Here is a 10,414-nt window from a genome sequence, read left to right on the forward strand (position 1 = left end):
AACTTTCCCATGAGGACACACAGTGCTGAGCGTTCTGCTCAGATCACTTATGCAGTTTTCTTCTGGTTCCTACACAAAAGCTCACCACAGCCAGCACTGGACGTAAAAATCAAGCCCAACAGCTGTTCCTTGGGAAAATGTGTGATATGAATAGATGATATATATTTGTATTAATATAAACAAAGTACAAAGTCAAATGGAATTGTTACTCTAAACTTTGAAGATGGCCAGTTACTTAAATTTCAATCATTCACTCTTATGTGAATAGAAAATTTCTTTTAAGACAGCCACAAGAACTGTGGTTAGGGAAGCCCATTTACTAAAGATATAAATTAGCATTGGAAGTGTATGCAAATGTGATTATCTATTAAGGTTACTTTCAGAATGAAGGAGATACAGAAATCCTAGTGTGAGCGAAGACCATCTGTGAACAAGAAACAACAAAATTTTGGCTGAATTCAATTAAAAAAATTTAATGACTAAATGACATTGATAGTTTGAAAAAAAGAAAAAGAATGAATTACATATATTGAAAATGAGATTATAAGTGTAATTGTAAGAAAATGATGCTAACTCCGTGTTGCAGCATCTTAGAGAAGGTTACACTTCAGCATCCCAGCCAAGAGTGTAAGACATCACCTTTGTACTAATGCATTTCCACTCCATACTTCTGCTGGGGTAAAAGAAGTTGCAAGAAACTGATAAGCAAGATGCTTTACATTCTCATGAGAAAAATGTGATATAGCTGTCGTGAAGCGTGCTGACTGAAGGAGTCTCATCTCCTCAATCAGCATCTCTTTGGAATGGGAAAAACATGTAAATATCCACGCACAAAAATAGAATTTAAAAAAATAAAAACTCCTTTAAGCACTGTATTTGTGGCACCAAATTTACAGATTATGTCCTCTTCCATAAAAAAGCATCATCAAAAAGAACTTGTGCCAGTTTTGTATTAAAAGGCCTGTAGAAATCTCTTAAAATTCCCTTTGTTGTTGGTAGCATAGGTCCCAGGCTTCTGTCTTCAGGTCGTCTGGTGTTTGACGCAGGACTTTTTGTAATCAGAGCTTCTTGTTTCTCACTCAGAGGTCCTGTGGTAAAGCAGAATACTATCTTAGTATCTTTCACCAGCAATGCCCTTGCTAAAAAAGACAAATGACTAACTTGGAAGGCTTGCCAAGGGAAGATAAATGGAATTTGTGTAGGCAGAGACTACGTTTCAGAATACTGAGTGCAGGCTTAGATTAGTAAAATAAATCACTTTTAGTAAATATGGAAATAATACTTTTTTTCTTTCACATTAATTAATCATATCTAAAACCAGCAATATAAATCACTTCTGAAGGAAAAGATCTGTTTTCAGAAAACAACGAAGACATTGAGCATAAATCCCTGTCCGTTGCAGAGTCAAACTTCTTACACACTGTTATTTCTTTTTATGAGGTGAGTTGTCTAATATCTGGTACAAACTCCATTAGACTCACTTGTGTCATGAAAGGCCCTTTGTTGTTGTTTTTGAGGCTGTCACAGGGATCAAACTGACACACAGCTATGGTTGTATATACACATAGTCAAGGGCTGAGATGTAATCCTGGAACATGTATGACAGAAGGATAAGAACCCATAGACTTTTCCAACATAAACCATTCTCAAGAAGATGCCAAGCTCTTCATCTGTTCAATCTGCTACATTCAAACCTTCTCATTATCTAGACCAGTGTTTGGACCAGCCAGACTATTTTGCAGCCATATTTTTGTCCTCTTGCTACTATCAAATCAACATTGGGCAACAGTTGGCCTAGGGACTAACAACAGATATCTCAGTCAACGCAGCAAAAACATGATTTCCCCCTTCTTCCCAGCTAAAAACACAACCTTTTATCATATGCAGATTTAGATGTTGGATCATTTTTAGCTGGCAACAGCATTCACAACCTGGTAGCACTTCAAGTTATTTAAGTTGCATGAGATAGCTCTTGCACCTATGTAAGCCCACAGCAAACAAGCCCTGCCTGCCTTCAGCAGCAGGGCTGGCTTCTTTCTGGCAAGCTCACTCCATGCTGTGCAAAGTTTTGGGCTTTTTTTTTCTTAATGCAGCCTTAAGTCCTCCTAATGCCAACTGTTCTATGGGAATTTGGGAATTTTATTTCACTCAAGACAACAACATTAATGTATCCTTCAAGACAGATTCACACATTTCTGTTTTGTCTGCGGATAAAGCAAAAGTGACCTACAGGAAGGATAACAACAATTTTGCGTGTACTTATCTCGAAGCAGCCAGAGAACACCTACCCAGATCCAGAAACTGGAACACCTTGTGCATGGTGTATTTCACATTTGATGCGTGGTCCTCTAAGCGAAGAACAAGTATCTGATCTTTGTCAAAAACGGTCAGCCAGTCCAAAAGATACACAACATAAAGCCCAACCTGCAACCTCACCTGTAAGCACAGAAAGAAAAACAGGAGAAGAATTCATTTGCAGTACTTTGAGCAGTAACAAACCAACACTTGCCCGTGTCTTGTGGGCAAAACTCCCAGACTTGATCTCTAGAAGGTCTTCTCATGAGAAGACAGCACCTGAAAATGTTTTAATCTTCCTCTTGTTTTCAGTGCAGCTTACGGAAATCTTTGCAGATGGTCTCAGGGTGAAGAAATCATTTTACAAACGACCTGACCATGCACTCCAAATGGCAGAAGCACCAATTTGTGCAAACCAGAGAGGACAAGAATGGATGGGAAAGCTTGTCCTGACCTAATTGGTCTTTGTCTCCCCGCCTTGGTTTTACATAACAAGTTGCAGTATTAAAAGGGTTGTCTGACATTCTTAGAAGTCCAGCCTCTGGCTATGCTTATGAATATTTTTCCAAATCTCTTCAGGCTTAAGAGAGAGGAACACAATTCCCAAATCATAAGTGCTTTTCATAAAAGATACTTAACTTCAAGTCACATTTCCACGGAACTGATGAAGGCAGATAACAAGTCTCTTCTGTTTCTTACATTGCCTCATGAAACCTACGCTGACATCTGAATTCCAGTAAAACAATCCATATTTTGAATTACTGCTAAGTCATTATTACCATAATGTGTTTTCCTGGCTATAGAATCTTAATTTTCTATCCTGCAGTATGTTGTACTGACTTCTTTTTCACCATTACCCTTCCAGAACGTTACATCCTTCCTAAGTCCCTGTGTTCCAGTCCCAGTCCTGCACATCAAAAGGCATTAGTTTCCCAAGCCATTCTCCCTCCCATAACATCTGCATCTGCACATTTTATTTGATCACTGTGGCCCTGCATGCCTTTTTCCAATTCACGTATTTTTCACTGATTCTCCACAGGGACAAGCCAACAAGCATCCCTTTCTGTACACGTTGGCACCCATCACTCACAGTGACAACATCTATGACATTCGCCTCTCTTCTTTCAGGAACATATTAACCAGTAGCAAAACAAAACTTCTGTTACAACAATTAGCAAAAAGTCACAACTGGCAATCGAATGAGCTCTTAGGAGAAAATAATCCCTACATCTGCAGCAAACGATGCACATAAAAGAGCCCGTTAACTTGGCTGAAGAAGAGGCTGAGGTCCATCAAGGAACCGTTAGCATCTGTGTTTTATTACAAACACCTGCCTGTGTTCATATCATTTTCTGTGGGCTGCCTAAGACAACAAATGAAGTGTGCTTCAGAAGAAGAGAGAAAAAATGGTTCTTTCCCTGTACTGGAAGACATCTGTGCAATCAGATGGCTAGGAAGTATCATAATGCTGCCTGGCAGCAGCTCATATCTGTGAGGTCCTGGAGGCTTCCATCCAAGCCTGGCAGCTCCCATCTACCTGCTGAAGTAAGGAAGAGGAATATCCTGCAGCTCCTACAGCAGTTTGGCAAACAACTCTGTGGTACGCTATTTATGGTTATTTTATTGACTGGAGGAGGCAATAGCTTCACCCTGGTGACAAAAGAAAGCAGTATTCCGTCCAAGCCCTTTGAAGTCTTAGCAAATAAAACAGGACTGAATGGCAAACTAGTGAGACTTGATACTTCAAGCCAATCTCTTCCATATTATTCTACAAAGCCTTTCTCCTCACCCTCAAGCAAAATTTGAAGCCAGTTCTACACTAAACATGTGAATTCTGGTACGACAGGCTCAGCATTCTGATCTTCTGGCAGCAGTTTCTGTACTTGTCATCATTTTTGGATGTCCACAATTCTAAAAAGAAATTTTTATCTAGTTACTCCTAGCCTTTCCTTGAAAAAGAATACACAGTTTTTTTTCTGATTTTGAGGCAATTTCATATCACAAATATCCTTGCCAGAGCTACTTTTTGAGAGTTCTGCAAAAAGCTTACACATTAAACTGCAATCTTCACTAAATGTGCTCTCCATACGCCTGCACAATAGAACAACCATATTATTGCTGTTGGCGTTCATCAGGGAACAGACTGGTGAGACAGCTGAGCCAATACATCAGCTTTTACATGCCTGCATGTATATTTATGTCATCCACTTTACAAATGAAAAGAGAGTTTTACTTCTTGATGCTTATAGGCATAGTTGGTTGGGCATTTTAATAACCTCGACACAGCGTGTTGTTACACAAGCAAGGAATCCAACGGCTTTGGGAATACGTACAGGCATGGCATTGTTAAGGGTGTTGTTGTAGACACAGGCTCTCAGGGAGTAATCCAGCATGCAATTCTCAAACAGCTGCAGCGATTCCGCCACTTTTTCATGAAAATCTTCCACAGATTTATTAGCACTTGCAAAGTACAGATAATCGGAGTACAATCTGCGAATGAAATACGCGCGAGTAAATGAGAAAGGAAATGAAAGACCATCTATTTACAGAACAATTGCAATCAGTGGCATGAATTGAGAGAAGAGCCACGTGCGAGTAGCACTGCCCCACCTGCACTGCGCAGCAACAGCACGTTTTGTACTCATTTTGATGGGCTTTGGCTCACAATGGCAGTTACTCCAGGAAGCTGCTCACCCTCATCCCTGATTGCAAGGTCAGCACCATATGAAATCCACACCCTAGTAAATTGCATGAGCAAGTATTTCCTTCTAAATGCAACATTTTGGTCATGTAGAATGGCTTAGGTCGGAGGGAACGTTACAGAACATTCAGTTCCAAGTGCCTGCTTTGTACAGGGTTGCCATCCAACAGCTGAGGCTGTCCAGAGCCCCATCCAGTTTGGCCTTCAGCAAGTTATCCAAATGTGCTGTGGGCATCCCATCTCAGGGGATGCTCAAGTGCCAGCCTGTTCCAATGAACATACATAATTTACATGTATGGTAGAACTGATCTCAGGTGATATTAGTACCCCTCTGTACCACATGCTCTACATTGCTATGGATAGAAACAGCTTACAGCTGAGACCAAAAGAGGAATGGGATGAGTTAGAAACAGTGATTTTTCTGTAATTACCAAACTGGTACTAACAAAAATCAAAAATAGGAAAAATTCCAGTTATTGCAGTTACTCCACCTCAAATCCCAAATAGTTTCTACATCAACTTCTCAAAATTCCCCCCAAATTACCAGTCCCACTCCATTTCTGAGGACAGCAGGACATGGCCCTATCTCTTGGCAGGAGCAGAGCCTTGTGTCAGCCACCAGCAGCAGAATTCCTCTAAGCTGCAACTCAGGAGGTATCCCCTCATTGCATAACTCTTAGCTCATGTTTTATGGTTGTTTAACATTGCTCAGAAAAGATCACCTAAAATTTTGTCCCTGGGGGGAAAGTGGAATGGAAAACAGCCTAAAACCCAGATCCAAACAATGGATTGACTTGTGTGTTAATCCTTAAGAACTTGATTAAACTCTTCCAACAACACTTGGTTGAAAGAGACAAGGCAGACGCTGTAGCGTGGCATCAATGTTAAGACAGTGAACCATCTGTGGAACACGGTGTTTTCATTTTCTTTCTTATTTAGTCAACCTTGAAACACCTGAGAAGGAGTTGCTTTCCCATTGTGTTTGCAGCATATCACAACTCCACAGCACCACCCCTCAACACAAGTACATTGATCCTATCAGCCTCATTCAAAATACACAGGCTCCCTTTATTGCTGTGGCAGCCTTTTGTACTGCACTAGCTTTATTTAAACTTCCCTAGATTGCCACAGGTGCTTTAAAATCCATCACTTTATTTGGAAAGATTCAGCTCTAATCCAGCAAAGCACTTAAGCACAGGAATAGCCCCCCTTTGCACTTATTTGTTTTGGTGTTTTGCAACAACAGGATCTTAATTCCCACATGACATAAATGAAAACTATCTGTTCACTTAAAAAGGAAGAAAAGAGATGCATATGTTGCAGACTGGCTTTCATTTAATTTTTTGCACCCTTTAAAATACAAGTTACGGCAAACTATAAAAAAGAAGCAGTAGCACCCAATGCCACAACTATTAAGGATGATAATTCTGACCTTTGCCAGTCTTTCCTAACCAGCAGATACCAACTCAGTGCTTAGGTGATGCTGCCTGGCATCAGCCCACAGAACACCCAGCTGCACAGGCAGTGCACAGCTCCAGCCACTGCATCCCACCTTTGTTCTCTGTGCTATAAGCAGAAAATTCTCAAAGGTTTCTCCATTTACAGAATTAACACTATTCTGCCATACCATGCACTGCATGTTGTGTTTGATCATGGTGCTTTGAGAGCTGCTTGGAGAAACACCTCAGCAGACTGTTTGCATCAGTGATATCCTACAGATACTAATTTAATGCTGATTGCCTGAAAAAAAAAATATATTGAAATATCTTACTGGCAGTTTGCTTCATATTTTGGAAAAATTACCACAAAAGTTAAGGATTAGTCCTGTTTCATGAGCAATAAAAGGAGGGGGAAAAAAATGTATTTAAATGGAAGGGCTCTGTTTCAGAGCAGAGGGACAGTACTAAACACAGTACGCAGACTATGCAGTGCTGAGGACACCGAGGCCCAGCAATGCCTGAGGATTACAACTATGAGCTGGGACAGAGATATGGGGCAAAGCAGGCATCACATACAGCATGGGCAGGATGTCACTTGTTTGAAAGGCTTAATAGGAGTGCTCAGTATTTCTAGTCATCCATTAAAATAAGCCCAGATTGTTAAAGACTTGCTGACATCTTATGGAAAGCTACAATATTGAAGACAAGTTCTCTCTCTCTCTGCAGAGCAAGAGTTTTTCTATATTTCTTCCCATCTGTTTTTGATTCTGGGGACATCTGCTTGGAAATAAAACCTTCACTGATTGGGATTTCAGCTGTTCCAGCTCCTTAAAGTCATTACCCTCTATACCCATCCATTACAATGGGATATAGATGCCCACTGCCCCAAACCTTGAGGTTCTTCAAACATCCCCCGTTCTGGGGGGGGGCCTCTCATGCACCAGGCTCTGTGCAGCTCCCTCACCTTCCAAAATATTGCAAGATGACTGCCCCCAGGTGCCCCTTCTGCCATTCAGGTAAGCTGTCACCAACAAGGGCACTGGGAATTGTAAACAAAAAGAAGCCAATTGATTGTGAAGACAATAAGGGAGGTGAAGCTCACTTTCCATCTCATCCTTATTATAGATGGCACACACATTATGGAGGATGGTTAAAGCAATCAGGGAATTTGTTGCTAATTTACATGAGGGAGCCACTTCAACTACTTCTCCTGCATAGCATTATCATCTGCTCAATCCTGAGGTCAGGAGAAGCAGTTGAAAGCTGAGATCTGTATTTGCTGCCATGGGAGATGGGAAGCACTTGCACAGCTTTGCAGCTCATGTGTAGGTGCCTGCTGACATCTGCATCCTGCTTGCCTCTGTCATAGGTTGGAAAAGACCACTAAGATCACCAAGCCCAGCCCACCCCCACCATGCCCACTGACCACGTCCCTCAGTACCACATCTCTACAGTTCTTGAACACCTCCAGGGACAAGGACTCCCGTGACCTGGCCCAAGTTACCTGAATAGGCACCTGAAAAGGCCTCCTCCACCCTCCCCAATATCTATCCTCCTCCTCCTGCAGAGGACACAGCAGAAAGAAGTCCCCTAAAAGACTGGAGGAAGACCGAGAGAGAAGTAAAATGCAGATAGAAAGGACATTTGTGGCCAAAACTATGGAAAACCATTTAAAAGCAGCTTACACTTTTGCAAAGACAGAGCCCTTCCTTCACAAAGACAGGAAAGGCCGAGGGTGAGCTCCTGGGTAGTTGTTAGTTCAGCAGGATAACATCGTCTTAAGTGAGCTTTGAGTGGTGCACTAAGCATTTTATTACTAAAGAAGTTTATCACTTGCTGATCCTGGAGCTCTTTGCAATCTTATTTATTTGCAGTGGTACGTCCTCAAAGGCATCAAGCTTATTATTTAATACGAAGTGAAGCACTTCACAGGATTATTTACACTGAGGCATGTAAATGTTCTCGCATACTTTTACAACACAACCCTTGCTCACCTTTCAACAGGATCTCTCAGCATGATGATAAGTTTGGCATTTGGCTGGAAGGCATGGATAAAATCCTGGATTAAGAAGGGAGGTTCTCCTTCGCTACTGTTGTCGTAGAAGAAAATCCACGCGTTGTTGTCCCACATGGTGGAGGCACTGGCTTCCCCTGGAAATAGAAAGCATCTCTCCTGGTAAGTCATTTCATTTCTTGTATCAGAGTGGAATTCTGATCGCTGTTATAAACCATTTAAAAGCTGCAAACTCCAGCACACTTTACTGGTTCTTGCAGGCTGCTCTGGCTGCTGCTCCCCAGTGATAGAACACTGCAAGCTACAGCTTGCAACAAACCAGTGCAAGAAGTGGAAACCAGCACTTCAGTGGATCAGTATTGCTTAGAACAGAAACAGGAAAGCTGGAGAGCACGTGGGAAATACAGAAAGAAAAAAAGCACTGGCACTGAATTCAGTTGCTGCAATTTGAAGCATCCCTTTATGAAAGAAGTCAAGTATTAAAGATTAACACATGGTTAAGTGCCAGATTCTTACATTCTTAAGCTACTTACTCTCAAAGCACTGCTACAGGGAGAAGAACAAACAGCAGCATCCCCGCCAGAGCAAGGTGTGTGATGCTCCAACTAGAATAAATGATCTGGTATGATGCTTTGAATGGTTCAGCCTTCCCGTTCTTTTGAAGTCATACTGGCATTCACGTGGCATGGATATGTTAATAAAACATATATAAAAACCTTTTGGCAACTTCCAGACTTTGAAAGCTTAATGAAAGCTAATTCTTGTTAAAGAGATTTTTCATTTTTTTTTTTTTTTTTCCCCTTCAATCAAAGGTAATGAGATGAAAAAAAATAACAGTGTTGCAGACCTGTACACTTTCACATGATTTTCCTTGTTTTCATCTCTTGGGAAAGTCCAATAAAGACTTTAAAAGATTGCCAAAATACAAAGTGAATTAGGTATTTGTTCCAAACCAGCTTAGCATAATGTGATTCATTAGTAAAGTCTCGGAGTCGTTAGAAAACACATTAATCTTCTGTCATGTTCACTTTGCCTCATTTCAAAGGGAGGAGATCAGGTCTGTTGGCTAAAGCTGAGTGTCCACAACAGCTCTGCTTTTCCGCTCTAAATTAATTAACCAAGGCACTGCCTGATCACCAGCATGCTTTGACTTGTCAGTTAAAATGCACTCGGCCCAGATCTCATGCTGAGCGAAGCAGAAGCATAAAAGACCCAAGAGAAGCAAGAGGAGATGGCCAGGCCAAGAAGCACTGCACAGCTGTACCTGTGCCAGCAGAGAAGGACACGAGGCATGCCCAGAGCAACAGAATAAGGTGCTGCAGGGATGGAAGGGCCTTGGGCAGTCACCATGACATCTCCCCAATAGCAAGGGCTGAGCTGAAAACACTTCCTAAGCAACACTTGCCTCAATCATGCTGATAATTGAAGTCTAGAACCTCACTAAGAGCCTGTGCTTGGTGGTCCTTACAATGGGAAGCATTCTGCACAGTAAGTGTCTGGCTGCACTGTAGACCCCCACCATCTCTATATCCTCTTATAACGCAGTCTCTTCCTCTCTGTTTTTTTCTTCCTTCATACTCCACTGCTCCAAAGACTTCTGATCATATTTGATGCTCTCTATAGGATTTTCCCTAATTAGCTCATGTAGAGTGAACAAAGCTGAACACATTTGCATACACAGATGCTAGCAGAACCAAATAAAGTCATTGCACTTAGTCATAAATGGGATGTTATTCTTGCCACAGACCAAAACACTCCACAGAAATAATCTCAGCTGGATCAGCTGCCACTACCAGCATCCACAAGTGGGGCAGAAGCAAAGGACAATTAGAGACACCAAACAATGCTGAAGCATTAACAGAAGCTTAAGGTGCTGCCCTAATGCATGCAGCCCTGGAGAGCTTGGGTTCCACAAGGCCACTCTTCTCAAAACAAGATGGCCATCAGGAATTAAAAAGGGGGGGG

General features: G+C 41.6%; 1 protein-coding gene across 3 annotated transcripts in view; it reads right to left on the reverse strand.

The window, feature by feature from the left end:
- Nucleotides 1–453: 453 nt before the first annotated feature.
- The window catches only part of CHST15 (carbohydrate sulfotransferase 15), a 45,226-nt gene continuing 35,265 nt past the window's right edge, over nt 454–10,414 (reverse strand). For all 3 annotated transcript variants that reach the window (XM_042863685.1, XM_042863686.1, XM_042863687.1), the window contains exons 5-8: nt 8,430–8,586; nt 4,629–4,785; nt 2,289–2,436; nt 454–1,088 (exon numbers count right to left, since the gene is read on the reverse strand). In XM_042863685.1, coding sequence (XP_042719619.1) covers nt 898–1,088; nt 2,289–2,436; nt 4,629–4,785; nt 8,430–8,586 — 653 coding nt within the window. In that variant the 3' untranslated portion in view covers nt 454–897. The remainder of the gene's footprint in view (nt 1,089–2,288; nt 2,437–4,628; nt 4,786–8,429; nt 8,587–10,414) is intronic.

The sequence above is a fragment of the Lagopus leucura genome, unplaced genomic scaffold, assembly GCF_019238085.1.
Source record: "Lagopus leucura isolate 7727_CA_CO unplaced genomic scaffold, USGS_WTPT01 Super-Scaffold_741, whole genome shotgun sequence".
NCBI classification, from domain to species: Eukaryota; Metazoa; Chordata; class Aves; order Galliformes; family Phasianidae; genus Lagopus; species Lagopus leucura.